The following is a 19,651-nucleotide window of genomic DNA, read 5'->3' on the forward strand; positions in this document are numbered from 1 at the left end:
TGGTTGTTTTTATTGCCTTTCAAGAGTTCTATACAGAAATTAGATAGATACAAGTTCTTTATCAGGTATATCATTTGCAAATATTTTGTCCAGTCAGGGGCTTGTATTTTCATTCTCTTAACAGTGTGTTTCAGTAAGAAGACCTTCTCAAGGTCCAATATACTAATTTTTTCTTTTATATATTGTGCATTTAGTATCATCTCTAAAATACATTTGCTGAACCCAAGGTAAAAATATTTTCTCCTTTGTTTTCCTCTAGAAGTTTTGAGGTTGAGACTGAATATACAAAGGGACACTAGCCAGAGCATGTATGAAAACAGAACTCTGACGCACCACGCCTGCAGCAATTGACCAGAAGTGGTCAGGACTTGGTCCATAACTGCCTGCTTCCCTAAATTTTGCCCCCTCTTCCAACTCAGCGCCAACCAAAAAAGCCAACTGGGCTCCCCTAACCAGTGACATAAGATGCCCTTCTTCCAGTAAGCCCACTTCCAGCTTCCCTAGAACAACTGCAAAATAGATCATACCTGGGCATTCTTTATTTTCCCCCAATATAAAACTTTCCTATTGTCTGTCTTTGCGTCTCTGCCACCACACATGAATTTCCTGAATAGTTAAATGTGAGTTCATAATCAAAATGGAGAAAGAAGAGACTTGACTATGAACACAAGAAAGGATGTGAAAATAGAAATGACCAGGTCAAACAGCCCCTTGCACCAACCTCTGCAGGGGTGTCGAAACTGTTTTCAACGTTGTTTAACAAGGGCCATATGCAGTAAAATACACAAACAGCTGGGCCACTCACCTGAGGTGAAGTATGTATTGCCTCACCTAGTTTATTTAAATAAACTAAATATATTTTTGAAATTTGCTCGGGCCAATTAAGAATGGATTGCAGACTGCAGTTGGCCCGCGGGCCGCAGTTTTGACACCCCTGCTCTAGTGGGTCGGCTAGCCCGGGCATCTGCTGAATGCAGGGTATTTATGATGGGAAGAAGGAAAGGAGGGCAGTGACACCAACAGCACCGATAGGAATTAACAAATCAGACATCTGCAAATCAGTACCTCTCTTTCCCCAGATTTTAAAATAATACCTCCCTTTCCTCCCTCCTAACCCCCAGCAATATTACAGTCATTGTGGATTCTGCTCCCTGACCTGGGTCAGCTTCCATCATCCAAGCTGCCCATTCCTTTGTGTCCAGCTGTTTCACATGGTTTTTCTTCACCTGCCAGGCACCAGGCTGTTTGGCAAACTCTGCATAGCAGAATTGTCCCACTTTGGCCGCAGACATATCCATGGAAAGCGCCCATGTGTCCTTCAATGAATTTGATGGTATATATATATATATATATATATATATATATATATTTTTTTTTTTTTTTTTTTTTTTTTTTTAAAGATTTTATTGGGGAAGGGGAATAGGACTTTATTGGGGAACAGTGTGCACTTTCAGGACTTTTCTCCAAGTCAAGTCATTGTCCTTTCATCTTAGTTGTGGAGGGTTCTGTTCAGCTTCAAGTTGTTGTTCTTTCAGTCTTAGTTGTGGAGGGCGCAGAGCTCAGCTCCAGGTCCAGTTGCTGTTGCTAGTTTCAGGGGGTGCAGCCCATCATCTCTTGCGGGAGTCAAACCGGCAACCTTGTGGTTGAGAGGATGCGCTCCAACCAACTGAGCCATCCGGGAGGCAGCTCAGCTCAAGGTGCCGTGTTCAATCTTAGTTGCAGGGGGCAGAGCCCACCATCCCTTGCGAGACACGAGGAATTGAACTGCAACCTTGTGGTTGAGAGCCCACTGGCCCATGTGGGAATCGAACCGGCAGCCTTTGGAGTTAGGAGCATGGAGCTCTAACCGCCTGAGCCACCAGGCCGGCCCTGATGGTATATTTTATGTCACACTTCTGCATACAGAAATGATGGACAGGTCACTTCTTAATGCAGTCATCAATAGAGGCCCTCAAGGTGGTAAGATCTATTTTCTCTTTTTCACATCCCATGTCTTCATGGGTCTCATCATGCACCCACAAAATACATACCCTCCTTCAGTGTTTGCAAATGCCGACACACAACTGGGGAGTCTTGTGAAAGCACTGTGACACCTCTGTTGAGAACACGAAGAATTAGACTTTTCAGGTGTTCCTTTCACAGAATATAGCAACAACTCTGAAGCCAGTTTTCTTGCAAGCGTCCATTGTTAGAAGTAATGCTTTTATAACGCAGAGTAGTAGTCATTCTTTTTCTGACACTGAAGGGACAGAGGGAATATTTTATCTCTATCAACTCTTCTTAGAGTGGGATCTCCCAGTCCTGAAGCGTCACAATATACAGATGCTGCCTGGCCCTGGAAGCCAGACAGAGCAGAAGATTGTAGAAAATCGCCGACTCAGCTGCGCTTGGATTGATCCCAAACACGATGTTTCTTTCCAGGCCTGAAAATCTGCGAATACTCTCCAACGTGATGTTATTGGCCCAAATGGAGGTATCATTGTTCCGAGACATTGTTCTCTTCCTCATTGGTTTTGAGAAGTAATCTTTATATTTTTCCACTTCCTCCACTGTGCTACAAAGCATAACAATATCATTAGGGGAATAACCATTCCTCAAAAACCACTGGCACTGCTCTGCTACATAGGTCACTATCTCTTGCAAGTTCGAGCACTTCTTAATAGTGCGGAAGCCTTGAACACCCTGAACCCACTCAGCCTCATCCAGGATCTCCAGGGATTTTCGGGGAATGTTACGTGGTAGCTTTAATTTGATCTCCTGCAGTATACGTTGTAGGTACGCAGCTATTCGATCTGCATTGCGGACCACTCTGGTGAGCTCTTCTCTTGAATTCTGGTCTGAGAGAGGGGGGATGCCACTGTCATCCATGTGACTGGTCTGAAAGTAGTCCAGAAAGACCCAGAGAATTCCTGGGGAATTCTTTCTTCTCTGAGTGATGATTTTGGCCTTCTCATACCAGTCCCCATCTTTACTGCGAAAATTCTGAGCTTCATCGATGATGATGTGTTGAATCTTTTCAAAGTCAAAACTCATGAAAGTTTTCCGGGTCACTGCACAGCAGATACCTTTATTACTGTAAAAATAAAAATGACACACTTAGGTTTTCTCCAAGTAAATAAAGAAGGAAAATTACTCCAGCATACTCCTATGAACATAGGACTATGGTTACAGATCATTTTACCACCCAACTCTTAAGGAACAAGGTAATTTGGGTGCACTGAGTATGGAATTCTCAGACTGGACCTCATGTAGTGACAATAAAATCCAACTGCTTACCCGACAAAGTCCCTCAGAAGCTGGGTCTCACAAACATAGAGAATTTCATTTTCTTCACAGCCAAACACATTCTTGATTTTCTCCATGATCTTCATGGCCATGATTGTCTTCCCTGAGCCAGGTAAGCCATGGACAAACAGTTCTCTGTTTTTGCGGAGGTTTTTTGAAAAGATCTCAAACTGCTGGACTGTGAGAAGATTTAAAATCTCACAGCCAAGCTGGTCACTCAGGAAAGACCTGAAGCTGAGCAAGACAATCACGAGGGACTGTAGCAAGTCTTCCATCTGCTGGGTGTTTGCAAGGTTATAGGACTTAGGGTAATCAATCAGAGAGCCTGAACCTTCAAAGGACTCTGCATTCCTCTTAGGACTCAGATGGAGGACCTTGGTCATGACACACAGCTTTCCGGTGTAGCCCCCCATGTTCACCAGCTTCTGCTTCAAAGTGAAGGCAATATGGGTGCAGTAACTCTGCCCATCTGCATCTTGTTCCCTGAGGATGGTGTGGAAAATGGGGGGGCTGTTCTGTGTTACCAGCAGAGCATCACAGATGACTCCCTGCTTCTCTCGCAAATTCAGGTCCACGGCCCAGCTTCTAGAAAGGATCAAAATGCCGTGGGAGAAAGGCTGCATTTGCTTATTCATTAATTCCTCCAGACCGTCATGCTCTGAGGACAGCTCCTCCCACAGGGATATGGGAGTATACTGCAAGTCTCCTGGTGTCACTAGACATAGAAAGAATTATAAATTTGTGGTCAACATATTTATTTTATGATTAATTATAATTCATAACATTATTTATTAAACTTAATTATAATTAATCATGATAAAGCATGGATTTTGGTATATATTCTTTTGTAAATATTTTATAATAAAGGAAAAGAAGCCTTGAAAATCGGGCAAACTTCATCTAAACCGGGGGTGTCCAAACTGCGGCCCGTGGGCCAACTGCGGCCTGCAATCCATTTTTAATTGGCCCACAGCAAATTCCAAAAACATATTTAGTTTACTTTAATAAACCAGGTGAGGCAATACGTACTACACCTCAAGTGAGTGGCCCGGCTATTTGTGTATTTTACCGCATATGGCCCTTGGTAAAAAAAGTTGAAAAAAGTTTCAAAACCCCTGCACTAAAGGAAAAGAAGCCTTGAAAATCGGGCACGCTTCATCTAAACCTATGTGTTTACTATGTTTATGATCTTGGAAAATTCCTTCATTTCTCTAAGACTGTTCCCTCAACTGTAAAACAAACAAAAACAAGAACAACATATTAAAAATAGCACATTTCCGGCATCTAATATACGGTGATGGAAAGAGAACTGACTCTGGGTGGTGAACACACAACGTGAGACATAGATAATATATTACAGAATTGTACACCTGAAATCTATGTAACTTTACTAACAATCGTCACCCCAATAAACTTTAATTTAAAGAAGAAAAAATAGCATATTTCCTATGGTGAGGAATAAATGAAATAGCATAAATTATCTGGCTCATTGTAGTTGCTTGCGAAATGTTAATTCTGTTCCCCTTCCTACTCTAAAGTATCTGAATCTCAAAATTTCTCTGAATAGTCCCCATTGATGGAGGTAGAAGGAGCCGTTCCAGGAAGAAGGTGCTCATTAAACCTTTTATTAGCAGAGAGCCCCTATGGTCCTGGGCTGGGAGACCCTGAAGTTAGGCCCTGAGCTAACTCTCCTGAAGCAGAATTCTGGCATCACTTACAAATCAGTGTGAGGCTGCACCCGTCACGAGAGCCTTCCCTTTGTCACAAGGGAGCAAGGTACAACCATGTGACATAAGAATAGATTCACACTGTAGGGCTTTAAACTTATTTCAATGATCATTTGTTCCAAATGAGGATTAAAAAAAAATGAAGAGACTGTTTTCATCCTGTTTGTGGTGGTGTCAGATCACGAGATTTGTAGTGGTAATTTTAAGTGAAATTACCCATCTCGTTGGTAATTGTTTATTGTTCATTTTCGCTCTTGCTTTCTGCCTTGTACTAGGTGTTCGTGCAACTAGGTTCTGCCTGCAACCTGGATGGGAGCAGTGGGAGACGGCATCCATTATGGGACATATCCAGATTTTAGACATGTTAAACGGTGGGGAGAAACACACCTCTAAGAACGGACGAAATAGAATAATATAAGAACATGCTTAAAATGGAAGTTTAGAAACCAAAGGAGTAATAAAATGAAACCATATCATTTGTTGATTGTACTAGGGAGCTTACACACATCTCCGGGCCTCACAATTGTACAAGGCAGATATTCTTATTATTCTCTTTTTCATATGAGAAAATGGAAACTCAGAGAGCTCAAGTGAGTTGCCCATGGTCACATGGTCACACCCATAGGAAATGGCAGAGCCAGAGTCCAAACCCAAGCCTCAGACACCAGGCCCTCTGTTGTTTTCACTCTACCGCACTGCCATGCAGGTCATACAGACCACCTCTCCTGATAATTGGAGAAAATCACTAATGTATCTCATAGCAACCATGTTTTACCTCATCGTTGAATAGGTCTTATTTTCTTTAATTATGTAATGGGACAGACATGCTTCTAAGGAAATTATGTGAAGGCAAGAAGTGTCCCTTTCATTTCTTTGATAGTCTACATGACACTTAGTAAATCACAGGGACTCGAATGGGTGTTCAATAAATGCCACCACTCTACATGCACCACATTCCCCATGAGACTTGGGGCCTCTGTGCCTTGCAGATCTGTGCTCTGAGACTCTACTACCTTCCTCCACTTTTGACACCTGATAAACTCCTCTCATGTTTTCCAGAACTCCCACGTCTGTTCTTCTCTCCTCTGAGCTCCCATAGAATTATGTATCCATTCTGAATACTAATTCCACTGTGGATCCAGGGAAATCTTAAGAAACAAAGCACTGAAATGTCCAAAGTAGTTGTTTTCAAACTATAGGAAATCAGGTGAGGGCTCCGAATGGTTTAGGACACCAGGACAAAAGTCTATGGGGGCTGCTTGATTCTGACCTACTACCCAGGCCCCGACTTTCTTTAGTATCAATAACTCTAGTGATAGACAGAATTACTATTTCAGTTATTACATTTCTTCCAAGATAAATATTTACGAGACAGTGGTTAACCGCAAGGCAAATTATTATCAATCAATGCTAATTAATGTGCTGAGGACATTTTTATTCTTAATGTCTGGAATCTTATTATAAAACAAAAAACAAACTTTTTCTTTAGCACTGTTAGTATTACAAACCTAATAATAACAATAGCAGTCTCTGAAAATGAAAATTGGCTTTTAAAAAATTAATTTTAACTAGGAATACATTTCCATAGTCCAAATAGCAATACACTCCTATTTCCATTTGCTCCATTTCCTGTCTCCCCAACCCTGTCCTACTCCCCTTCCATAGATACTTATTTAGTTTCTTGCCTATTCCTCCAAAATTCCTTTATGCAAATATCTTTTCCTTTCTTACATAATAGGTAATAAACTGTTTGACACTTACTTTTTCACACTTAACAATATATTATATGTTGGTGATCTTTCCATATCAGTACATAAGAACTTCTTTACTTTTTTTTTCGATTATCTAACATGCCATTTTATAGGTGTGCCATATTTGATTTAACCAGTCCCTACTGATAGGCACATAGATTCCTCCCCTCCAATCTTTTGCTGTTATGATAATAGTACAATAGGTAATCTCGTACATTTGGTATGTATGCAGGTATATATGAAGAATAAATTCCCAGCAGTGGCATTACTGGAAAAAGGGCAAACGTAGTTGTAATTCTGACAGATATTGCCAATTGTACCAATATGCACTCCAACAAGTAATGTATGAGAAGACTTGTGTTCCCACAGCGTAGCACATAAAAGATAATGTCAGATTCCTTTATTTTTTACATTCCAGTAGAGAGAAATGATATCTCATTTTAATTTGCATGTCTCTTAGTTTGATTAATAAGAGCATCTTTTTAATAGTTTGAAGCCATTTGAATTTTATTTTTTCTAAAATGTCTTTGTTGATTTTTCTGTTAAGTAGTTGTTTTTTTCATCCTTATCAACTTCTGGGAGCTCTTTGCATATTAGAGACATCGACTCTTTGTGATGATATAAGTTGCAAATATTTTTCCCAGTTGGTCAATGGTCCTTTGACCTTTCTTAGTGGCTTTGCCATGCACAATGCTTAAAAAAAAAAAAATGTGTGCAGTCATATATGTCAATTCTTTCTTTCATGGCTTTGGTATTTTGAATCTTGACTTTTCTAATCTTTTTGCCAAAGTTATAAGAGCATTTGCCCATGTTTTCTTCTAAAACATTTATGGCTTTAATATTTTGTTTTAAATTCATGATCCATAGAGTTTATGTTGGTATATGGCATGAAGTGTGAATCCATCTGTTTAAAAATAAATTGCTACCCAGTTAACGCAAAATCTCTTTATTGAAACATCTACTTTACTTTCTTGAGAAGTCAAGTGCATCATAAACTAAATCCTCATATGTGTTTGCATCTATTTCCAGACTTTCTATTCTATACCCTAGGTCTAATTATATGCACATACAACTCTTTTTATTAGAGGCTTTATAATGGTTTTATATCTGGATAACTTTTCTTGTTTGCTCTTTTCAAGTTTTCATTTCCTGGCTCTTCTTGCTTATTTACTTTTCCACTGTTACTTTAGAATAAGATTGTCTAGGTTAGTCTCTTGTTTTTTACTGATATCTCATTACATTGATAAAATAACAGAGACTATACAAGTTTATGATGTCTTCTTTTCACGAACATGACATGTGTTTCCATTTGACTCAAGTATTCATCTGTGTCCTTCAATATTGTTTTAATTTTTTTCTCAGATTGGTTTATCCTGGATATTTTAACTTTTTGTTGCTATTGAAAATGGGGTATTTTCTTGCATTGCTATATTAGGATATCGAATTCTGCATATTAATTTTCACATGTTTCTTATAATACTATGTAATGCAATTAATTATATTCATTTTGAATTCTTTTACTGTTTATAGTAGTTTTTCATCAATTCTCTTGAACTTCCAAATATAGTCTTACCTTCTTCAATTTGCACTTCCCCTCAATTTCTCTTAGCTAATTTCATTTGGTGATATTACACCAAAGTTGTAGTAGTGCATATGATTGTTTTGTTCCTGAATTTAATGGAATGCCTCTAATACCTCTCAATTAACATGATAGGTATAAATATTAGACATAAATATTATATTAAAGAAATATCTATGGGTTCCTATTTTACTGATTTTTTTTAAATCAAGAATTGTATTAAGTTTTTTCAAATGCCTTTTCAATGTATCAGAAGACAATCATATTTTTTGCATAGATATACAGACATCTTGAATTATAACAATAACTCTGTTAATGTTGATTTCTCTTTTCATCCCTGGAGTTCTAGCTTTGCATCCTCATTCATAGTCTAATGTTTTCCTTTATTGTGCTGTCAGGTTTTGTAATTACTGTTACTCCTGCTTTAAAAAATAACTTGATAATTTTAATTCTTTTTCTGTGGCCCTGGAACAATTTTAATAGTGTTGGAAGTATCTATTCTTCAGATGTTTGGTACAATTCCTGGAAAATTGCTTATTTATATAATAATAGATTGTCGCTCTATGAGCATAGAGTCCACTATTTCCTTTTCCTTATAATTTATTCCATGGTAATAAGCTGTACTAAAATGGAGCTTACTGGGTTTAGAAAATATTATCAAAGCTTATGCTTACTCTTGTATCTAATACTGTTTATTGTGGACAATTTTTTTTAAATTTATTGGGGTGACAATTGTTAGTAAAATTACATAGATTTCAGGTGTACAATTCTCTATTACACCATCTATAAATCCCATTGTGTGTTCACCACCCAGTCAGTTCTCCTTCCATCACCATATATTTGATCCCCCTTACCCTCATCTCCCACGCCCCAGACAATTTTTAAAATATAAATTTGATGTGCAAATGAATGCAAAGACCTCAGGTAAGGGAAAAAATAAAATCTTATATTTGGCAATCATTATCTATTAATGGTCCTTGGTAGATATTTACACATTTTCAGGACACGTGCGAGATTCTAGTGCCAGATAAGCAACTGATTTACTGCATAGACTTAAGCAAGAGGTTTTCCCTTTCTAGAAGTATAGAAAGAGGACGGCAATGGATTCCTAGAAAAGGCCTAATGAGTTTGGAGTGAGGGATGAAAGGAGAAAAACAGACACTGTCCTGGTTCTGTATCACTATTCATGCTGTTAAACAAGATTGTTTCTCCTAAATCTGAAACATGTTCGTAAGGGTTCACAATTGATCTTCATTTTATTTTGTTTTGTGTTACATCTTGCTATAAACATTAATATTTATTCTTTTATTTATATTCATAACAGCCACCCCTCTGGAAAGATCTGGCAGAGTTAGGCAATTTTTTGCTCCTGGTGCAATGCATGCCTCTAGTTCAACTAGATAAAAGATTTCCAATCTGGATCAACGTCAGAATCATGTGAATAAGCTTGATAAAAATGCGCATTATGAGGTGCTATCCCCTAATATTCTTTTTTTTTTTTTTTTTTTAAAGATTTTTATTGGGGAAGGGGAACAGGACTTTATTGGGGAACAATGGTCAAATTGTTGTCCTTTCAATCTTAGTTGTGGGGGGTTCTGTTCAGCTTCAAGTTGTTGTTCTTTCAGTCTTAGTTGTGGAGGGCGGGGCACAGCCCACCATCCCTTGCGGGAGTCGAACCGGCAACCATGTGGTTGAGAGGACAGGCTCCAACCAACTGAGCCATCCGGGAGCTCAGCGGCAGCTCAGCTCAAGGTGCCGTGTTCAATCTTAGTTGCAGGGGGCAGAGCCCACCATCCCTTGCAGGACTCGAGGAATTGAACTGGCAACCCTGTGGCCGAGAGCCCACTGGCCCATGTGGGAATGGGACCGGCAGCCTTCGGAGTTAGGAGCATGGAGCTCTAACCGCCTGAGCCACCGGGCCGGCCCTCCCCTAATATTCTAATTTATTAAGTGTGGAGTAGGGAACCAGGTATCTGTACTTTTTTAAATAACCAGAAATACTGATGATCAGTGCAATTTGAGAACTACAAGACCAAATGGTGTTTAGGGCAATAATCCTGGATTCTATGTGTGGTACTGCCTCAGCCAGTGGCATCAGTGAGAATTCATGTCTAAATTACTTATCACCGATATGTTTGTATTACCACCTTGTACACATAGGTTTGCAGAGCATACTTTCAGGATTTTAAAAAACAAACATAACCATTTATCTCCCCTTATCCTAGCATACAAAATGGCTGGTGTCAAGTAGGCAAACCACAGTTACTACCTGAAAATAACCGTCTCTGGAGAGTCTTCTTATGTTCCAGGCCTTTCTTGGAGTACACCGGTCTGCTAAGAGGAGGGCTGCTAGACAGACTCAGCTGAGATTCAAATTCTTCGGAGAAGTGTAGAAGATCTTAAGAAAGAGAGAAAACTAGTGTTATTGTGTGACAAGTTAGTTCGTTTTTCACCACTGAAAGAGGCCTTCTGAGTGGGTATAGTACGTGACAGTCCAGGTGGTGTGACTTTAAAAATAATGGCAAGATAATGGCCCATTTACCCTGTGTAGACAAGTGCCTTTATTGCATATGATGGTTGCCAAAGTCCACTATTGAAGAGACATGATTTGGAAGTTTGAATGTGTTTCCCATTCAACATAATTCTTCACTCTGTATGTCTAGATAGCCTTTTGTTTGTATTTATTTTATGGTATTTAGCACATTCTTTGAGTAAACATATCTGTCCATGTAGCTTATTTCTGTAGTGTAAATATTCCTACTATGGACAATTTCAAGCTACCAACGTGATGTGAATGAATACAGAGTTGGGAAGAAATGCGTAGTAGCACGGCCTTCGATACTAACTCCACCACAGGTAACAAATAGATGTAAATAACTTCACAAGCAAAGGTAATACTAAAACGTAGTAAATTATTAGGAAGGGGTGAGTTTGTATTTATTACACTTGTTAATATAATTGTAATTTTCTATCACTTCATTTTTAATAATGACTGTGTTTAACATCTGGCTCACAAAATTCCTGAACGTTTAATAAATGACTGTGGAGCTACTGCAAGGTAACCATTCCCCCAAATTTTTCTTTTCATCTTTGATGTGAAAAAATTGCCTATTATAGGACACTGATTTGGGCTACTAATTATCCAACAAAAGTCTTATCAGGTATGGAAAGCAGGATATTCGGAGATTCAAAAAACAGAGTTTATTGGGTGTGAATTTCAAAGTCATAGGAAATAAAGGAAACCGTGTTTAATATGAAGGAGCTAAAGAGGTAGATAGACCAGGGAGGGAGGTACATTCCCCCTCTTACCTGGATCTGCGTCCATCATCATGTCTACCCATTCCTTAGCTGTCAGGCTGCAGACGTTTTTGTCCTTCACCATCCATGATTTGGGATCTTCTGAGAACACTGCACAACAGAATGGCTGCACTCGGATCACACAAGCATAGCCATAGAGCTCTCCGTTGGCTAACACATCCAAGATTTTGACTGCGTAAGGTATCTTGCTTTGAGATTGGTGGCAAAAATGGACACGAGGTAATTTTTCTATTGTAGCTTCTATTTTCTCTTTCAAAGCTTTACAGTCAACATTTTCCTTAGGACATCCCAGAACTTTTTTAGTCTTATCCTCCACTCCAATAAAAAGATAGCCTTCCTCAGTGTTTGCAAATGCAGAGATGTACTCTGGAATTGTGCTTTTTACATACTCTAGGATGCGTTTTGTAGAGAATTGTTTAAACTCTACATGTTGAGACTCAGGAAAAGGCAGGATTTCACCATATTCAAGCTGGTCTCTTTCGAAAATTAGGTAAGCAGGATTCGAGTTATGGCGTTGAGGTGTAACCCTGCGAACTTTACTAGAAGGTTCATCCTTCAAGGTTTTTGTATTTCTTTTCTTGGTTTTCAGGAAATTGAACGCCTCCCTTGAATCCATGCGAACCACAGAGGTGAGAGACCTGCAGTATAACGAAGAGCTCAGGCTGCAAATGCGGGGTTTGATGGACCGGTCTTCCAGGAAAGGGTCACTGTTCCAAGATTTAACAAACACGTAATAACACCTCCCTTGTTGCTTAGTATCAAAGAAAGCCTGCAAATCTTTAGACATAATAAGTGTTCTCAAACACTCTTCTAAATCCAGTCCCATTTCCACAAGATGCTTATCGTTGTTTGTCATTTCCATCCGAATCACTCCTCCTCCTGAGTTTAATAAAGCACATGCAGCCTGTGTAACTTTCTCCCTCTCCTTCTCTCTTTGAGGTTTCTGCAGCTCTTTTCTGTTAGCTTCACCAAGAGTTATTTTTCCTACATTGATGACCAAGTCTGGGTAAGATAATTCTACCACCAAAGATGATTTCTGATCCTCCATTTTCACTCTGCAACGGAAACCATTAAAACACATACCTCATGTTAATGAAGCAGATTACATAGCACATAAAAATGCACTCATTAATTAAAAATATTTATAGAGCTCCTGCTAAGTGCTAGGTATAGAGATTAACTGCTAGATAAGAATGAGCATAGCCCTGCATCTCAGAGATTCCTGTTGGAAGGAAATGGTTGCATAAAGTAATTGCAGTAGGAGGGTTTTGCAGTGATCCATGTGAGATGGTACCCTGGCAGTAGTGGCGGTTGGGATGAAGAGAATTTGAGCGTATCGGATAGTTAGGGAACACAATTAACATGGCTCTGTATTGACCAGATAGAAATCAGGAGAAAGGATTAAAGTACAGTAACTGGGCTTTTGGCTTCGGCGATTGGTTAGTGGTACCACTTATCGGCAATAGATCAATGATTCTTTTTATTTTACTGGGGAATATTGGGGACCTGTGTTTCTCCAGGGCCCATCAGCTCCAAGTAGCTGCCCTTCATTCTAGTTGTGGAGGGCGCAGCTCAGTTCCAAGTCCCGCTGGGGTTTAGAACCGTCAACCTTGTTGTTGAGAGCTTGTGTTCTAACCAACTGAGCCATCTGGCCACCCCTCCGGAAGCTCAGGGGCAGCTCGCCATCTTCATTCCAGTTGTGGAGGGTGCAGCTCACCGGCCCATGTGGGAATCAACCAGGAAACCCTGTTGTTCAGAGCTCCCGCTCCAATCGAGCCACGGGCCGCCCACATCAATGATTCTTGAAGGTGGGTGACTGATAAATGGTGGTTCGCTATCCTATTCTCTTCACTTTTGTGTATATTTGAAAAGTTTTAATAAGTTTTAAACTGACTTCTATTAAATTTGGGTGGTGGACATATTTGTTATTTTGTTCTCTGTATTTTTCTTTTTGTAAGTTTGAAAGTATTGATAACATAAAAACCAAAATCTTTACCTCCAAAAAAACTTAAAAGGAGAGTAAGGCATGTAAATTTAGATCATTAGTAAGAAAGTGACTGAACATCTGGACTATATGCGTTCTTAGGACATGGTGGGAAATGAAGACGGCCAGGGCAGGGGGAGGATCTGATAAATGGGGAAAAAGAAGGGTCGATGGATTCTAAGTCTTTATGATGTCAAAGAACTTCTATTTGGGAGTGGTTGAGCAAATCAAAACTCAACAGTACCACTTTTTCTGCCATCTTGGGGCCTGTGGAGGCCTGCTGGGAACAGGACTTTTAAAAGCAGAAATATGCCTGGAAAGCTGTGGTTCAAAGCCAGTTTTCCTGGCTTAAGCGGGCTCTCCCGAACCAGAGAGAGCACACAGCTCTTCTTAAAATGGAAGGTGTTTATACTCGAGATGAAACTGAATTGAATCTAAGCAAGAGATGTGTTTATGTATACTAGGCAAAGAACAACACTGTGACTCCTGGTGGCAAACCGAACAAAACCAGAGTAATCTGGGGAAAGGGAACTCGTGCTCATGGAAACAGTGCAATGGTTCGTGCCCAATTCTGAAGCAACCTTCCTGCTAAGGCCATCGGACACAGAATCTGTGTAATGCTGTACCCCTCAAGGATTTAAACTTAGTGAAAAGTAAATAAAGTGGACTACTTCTCTTGAAAAAACAAAACAAATTCAATAGTACCATGGGAAAGGGGACTCAAAATGCTTAGGATTGGGCCCACCGAGGTGGTTGGAGCTCCGTGCTCAACGCCAAAGGCTGCAGGTTGATTCCCACATGGGCCAGTGGGCTCTCAACCACAAGGTTGCCGGTTCAACTCCTCGACTCCGCAAGGGATGATGGGCTGTGCCCCCTGCTACTATTGGCAATTGGACCTGGAGATGAGCTGTGCCCTCCACAACTAAGGAAAAAAACCTGGGACTACACAGTTTCCCAATAAAGTACTATACCCCTTCCCCAATAAAATCTTAAAAAAAAAAAAAAAAAAGGAAAGAATAAAAGCTTAGAATTGCATTGCCACCTGCACAGTCATTTTTACTTTTAGCTTCATTATAGACTCAAGAATGCGATCAAAACATGTCATTCTTTGTTTTATTAATTCAGAAAACATTCAGTGAGTGTTCATTGTGGGTATACTAAGTGCTGTGAGAGAGACAAAGAATCTGCCTGTTGCAGGTTTATAGTTTAGGTCACATCAAATTACCATGATATGGCTTAAGCAGTATGTGGAGAAAAATCCATAACCCTGCATGCCTATACTGATAAGAAGGAAAAATCAGAATAGATTTCCTTCAAAATATAAAGAATTTAGAAAAAAACTAGATGACAAAGGAACACAAAATAACAGGAATAATAAATGTAAGAGCAGAGGAAATTGGAAAATTAAAAAGCAATTACTTGATTAACCACCAAGATGAAGAGTTTTATTTTGTTTTGCTTATTTGGTTTTTGCTTTTTAGACAAGCCACTAGCATCTTTATTACTTAAAAAGAGCTCTGGACACATAAAAAGCGGTTAATTCAGGTGTGACAATGAAACAATTCTGAGCAGTAAATTATTTGGAAGGCCAGGTCATGCACAATCTTACTCATTTGTCTGATGTGTTCCTTGTGATAAAATTTACACTTCCAACTATCTTGTTCTATATTTTATGATCTTTATAGTCTTGTCAGATTATTTATACAAAATGCCATTGAGAGATATCTGAACTTCAAAGTTATATTCATATGGACATTTACTCTCAAGTATTGAATGTTAATTTATTTTCTTAGATAAATATTTCCATATTTGCAACTTCTTTCTATATCTAGAAAGTCTGGATTATTTTGTTTGCATAGAAACCTTGAGAGCTCCTAATCTTTTATTCTCAGGACCCCCCACACCCCCCCAAAAAAGAAATAATAGGAAACTCTGGGAGATTTCTTCTTCTAAAATAATGATGAAGATTTTGTTCTACCAAAATACATATTAAGAAGTTTGAAAACATACCATAAATGGCTTTTAAAAATAGGCAGAAAAGCAAACTGGTTTAATAAAAAATTGAGAATTCCGATAAATCAATTACAAAGAAAAACATCAGGACAGTTACCAAAGAAAATGTTAGAAACGACCTGGCTCCATTGGGTTTACTGGAGAACTTTTAAACTTCAAAACCATATAATTTCTATATTATTAAATATACAGTGCTTGACACATGAAAAAATATGGCATGCTACATAACTGTCTTATCCTTGTCTTACGTATTTCATGAAAAACATTATGAAAATCAATCATGTTTTCACCCATTTCTTCCTTCTCTCTTATGGTCTTAATATTATATTATAGGTTTACCCAAATTGTAAGCATCAAATGAACATAATTTTGCATTGGCTAAGATCAAAACAGTTACAACATGAAAAATGGTACAGCACTTTAAAAGACAATTTAGCAGTTTTGGGCAAAATTTTTTAAACATATTGTTACCATATAATCCAGTAATTGTGCACCTTGGTATTTATCCAAATTTGTTGAATAGTTATGTCCACACAAAAACCTGCATATGAATATTCTAGTAGCTTGACTCATGATTGCCAAAACTTGGAAGCATCCAAGATGTTGTTCAGCAGATGAATGGATATAATGTGTTCAAGGAGACAGCGCAGTCCTCTTAGCACTGTTCCTAAAGCCAAATTTGGGGACTAGCCTAACTGTCCATCAGTAAAGGAACGGGGAAATAAAATGTCGTAATGTTTATTGAAAGGAATGTTATGAACCCCTGTAAGAGAATAAACTAAAACACACAGACATTAGAAACAAAATGTAGAGTTAAAAAAATCAAGATGCAGACGTATACATGTATAGATTTATACCATTTAAATAAGCTAAGCATGCAGACAACAAAGGTACATATTATGCCCGGATATGTGTATGTAAAACTGTGTGTGCTAAAAATACTGTAAAGATATACAATAAACTCAGAATATTGGTTTCCTCTGAGTAAAGGAGAAAAGTCCGAACTGGAGACGGAGGGACAAAGAGACAACATTTTATTTATTGAATTTTAAAAAGACTTGAAGCAACTATGGCAAAATGTCTCCCGCGCTCCCGCGCTCCCGCGCTCCCGCGCTCCCGCGCTCCCGCGCTCCCGCGCTCCCGCGCTCCCGCGCTCCCGCGCTCCCGCGCTCCCGCGCTCCCGCGCTCCCGCGCTCCCGCGCTCCCGCGCTCCCGCGCTCCCGCGCTCCCGCGCTCCCGCGCTCCCGCGCTCCCGCGCTCCCGCGCTCCCGCGCTCCCGCGCTCCCGCGCTCCCGCGCTCCCGCGCTGCCTTTCCACCTCACCCCTCACGTTAGCGCACGACCTGCTGCTTACCTTGGGAATTAGCAGATTCCTCTGGGTCGGGGTGTCAAAGAGAAAACTCCTGGAGTCCTGAGTTATTCGGGTGTTTGCGGCTTGACTGAGGACGGGAGGAAAGATGGCTCTAAAAGCTAAGCCCTCTGAAGAAAAGCAGGCCCAGGGGGAAAGCTAGGTTTCAGTTGCTCTGAAAAACAAAATCGGACTGGTGCCTGTTTTAAGTTGTTGTCTGAAAACTGACATACTCGCCTGTCTTTTAGGTTTTGATTTCCCAGTAGGCTAAATTAGAATGCTCTAGCTCTTAATGTCTGCCTTTCTGGCCTCAAGAAAAAAAGACTGTTTCCTGTCTTATCAATAACAATTTGTCATTTTATTAATAAGGAGGTGAAAAGCTAGTTAGTCTGGTTTGACTCTAAAGGAACTGTGTATCACAAGGTACACGTTAAATTTCTTGGGAGTACAAGGCTACAGAAAAGCCTGTTTGGATACACACCAAACTATCATGAGTGATTACTCCCTGAGGAGTGGAATTGGAAAGAGAGAAGATGGAGAGGGAGGGAGGAATTGTTATTTTGTACAGTAAGCCTGAGTTAAGAAATATTTAATGCAATAAGGAAAAGAAAATGCTAGAGCCACGTCGAGAATTAAGCAGTGCTACTCACTGACTTTCTTATTTCATTTTTCTAGTAGCCTCTATAATCCCAACAGTTGTAGTTGAAATTTCTGCTGGATTTCCTATTGTTGATTTCACAGCTAATGCTGTCCTAAATTTCTTTTACTTGCCACTCTGATTTGCAGTTTCCGGTCACAGCCCACACAAGTTACAGTTGCTCTTGTTTTCGCTACTTTCTGCTGTCCTCTTGTAGATTACAAGAATTTTGATTACAGTATGAATTTAGCAACCATTTTTAACTGTAAGAAAGGTGTTGTACACAAAAGGGAATTGAGTTTGAGATGTCATCAATCAGTTTTATGCCGGTGTCAGCCTGCCAGTTACGGCTGGACCCGCCCCTGTTCTTATTATGATTACAAGGTGCCCTTCCGCAATGATCATCCGGTAACTTTGAAAAACATAAAGGCTTATTACTTACAGGACCTGGAAGTACACAGCACTCCTAGGGATACACAACGTGGCAGCGAGCAGAGCGTGAGCGAGACTCCTGGCTGGGGTTCTGCTTTTATTGGGGTTGAGGGTGGAGCCAAAGGTGGAAACTTGGGTTTCCGCGGGCTCACTCTTGATTGGTGAATGTAAAACAAGGGCGTGGATTTTAAGTGCAGGGAGAAAATTTAAAAAAACAGCGGCCCAAATGGTCAGTTACAAAACCAACCAAGTTCTCTAAAACAAAGGAGCCTCAGTGACAGGAGGTGGCCTGGCTATTTACCTACGTAGTTATGTGGCTGACAATGTGTTTAGTCTAGTAGTCTTTGAAGTAGATGCCTTTTTGAAGCGGATGCCTGGCAATCAAAACCTAAGTCAGTCACTTGCACTACAAAAGCGGGGAAAAAAACAAACCATTGCAACCAAGTTCCTAATCTGGGCTGCTCCTGAGAACCTTTCAGCACACCTTTTAAAAATGCAAATCATAGGGCCCCTCCCCAGATATGCAGAATCAATGGATTTATATTTTTAAGATCTCCCGGAGATAATATGGACAGCAAGGTTCAGGAACTACTAGACTCCCATTTCCTGTCTCCCGTTATCTAAATCTCTAGGCTCATTATTCACGGTGGACTGTCACAGAAACTACTAGTATTACAGACTGCCGCACAAACCCAATTTGTACCAAATCTGTTTCCAATATGGCCGGCATTATCACTTCATGATGTTGCCTACATGTGTCAAACAGAGTGGGTAATGATCTGATTGCAGCAAAGTATTACAACCTGCAAATTACCCCAGAGACACAGCATCTAAAAAAAACCACAACTCATGCTAGAAAAGTCCAGTGAGAAAAACCCAGCAGGGTCCAGAGGATGTCTTAATAACCACATTCACAGAGGATTTAGTGTTGTGCCAAAACCTGCGATACAAGCATTTCAAGATACCTCAGTTATCCCTAGGAAGAAACGATGCTTCAGAAAAGGTAAGGAACGAGGTTGATAAAGTAACTTCTCCCAATCACTGAGTCTTTGACCATATGCCAGGCACTGAGAACTCAGTTCAATAGCTACTTGTTGTTGACACTTCACATGAAACAAAGCATTTCATCTTTACAATAACCATCTGAGGGAGATAACATTTCCATTTTTCATAAGAAAGATCAGTTCACTTGTCCAAATCACCTTTGGGGTCTTGAACCTGTATTTGAACCATGTCACATCTGACTCTGAAACCCATACAAGTACATGGGTGCTGGGAAGCTCTGGTCATTCCTGGGTAGGACTCTTTAGTTGGATGGGTGTTTTTCCTGTAATCCAAGCAGGGACCCCACCCATTTCACCATTCAATACAATGTTTGCCACAGGACCACCAAATAGGTCTCAGGCATCCGCCCTAGAGTTGAGAGGGGCCCAGGGTTCTGGAATTGAGCAATCATACCAGGTGATTCTCATCAAGCAAATTTGGAAAACTCTTGTTTAGGTAGCTTTGGACAGGCTTCGTTTTACAGACCTCCTGAGATGTGTTCCTGGCAACTGCCACTCTTCAAGGAAGTCACAA

General features: G+C 39.9%; 1 protein-coding gene and 1 pseudogene across 4 annotated transcripts; one reads left to right on the forward strand and one right to left on the reverse strand.

Moving 5' to 3' along the window:
- Positions 1-1,363: 1,363 nt before the first annotated feature.
- Positions 1,364-18,214, reverse strand: LOC141569006 (schlafen family member 11-like). Of its 4 annotated transcripts, none has more exons than XM_074320796.1 (6): positions 18,084-18,214; positions 17,011-17,179; positions 11,652-12,715; positions 10,612-10,740; positions 3,277-4,000; positions 1,364-3,073 (listed from the first exon to the last, which is right to left on the reverse strand). In XM_074320796.1, exons 3-6 carry the CDS (start codon positions 12,706-12,708, stop codon positions 2,281-2,283), a joined length of 2,703 nt encoding a protein of 900 aa, XP_074176897.1. In that variant the 5' UTR covers positions 12,709-12,715; positions 17,011-17,179; positions 18,084-18,214; the 3' UTR covers positions 1,364-2,280. The 4 variants fall into 4 exon arrangements, with proteins under 4 accessions (XP_074176897.1, XP_074176899.1, XP_074176898.1 ...); XM_074320798.1 differs by having other exon boundaries at positions 17,011-17,095; positions 18,084-18,162; XM_074320797.1 differs by having other exon boundaries at positions 17,011-17,135; positions 18,084-18,162.
- On the forward strand, positions 12,728-16,106 carry LOC141569007 (large ribosomal subunit protein eL33 pseudogene; annotated as a pseudogene).
- Positions 18,215-19,651: the final 1,437 nt, after the last annotated feature.

This window comes from Rhinolophus sinicus, linkage group LG15, assembly GCF_036562045.2.
Source record: "Rhinolophus sinicus isolate RSC01 linkage group LG15, ASM3656204v1, whole genome shotgun sequence".
NCBI classification, from domain to species: Eukaryota; Metazoa; Chordata; class Mammalia; order Chiroptera; family Rhinolophidae; genus Rhinolophus; species Rhinolophus sinicus.

Coding starts and splice junctions, on each gene's coding strand:
- LOC141569006 (XM_074320796.1), bottom strand. CDS start 12,708: ATGGAGGATCAGAAATCATCTTTGGTGGTAGAATTATCTTACCCAGAC. Junction 4,001..10,611: donor CCAGAGACGGTTATTTTCAG/GTAGTAACTGTG, acceptor TTCTATGTCTAG/TGACACCAGGAGACTTGCAG. Junction 3,074..3,276: donor CTTCTGAGGGACTTTGTCGG/GTAAGCAGTTGG, acceptor TTATTTTTACAG/TAATAAAGGTATCTGCTGTG.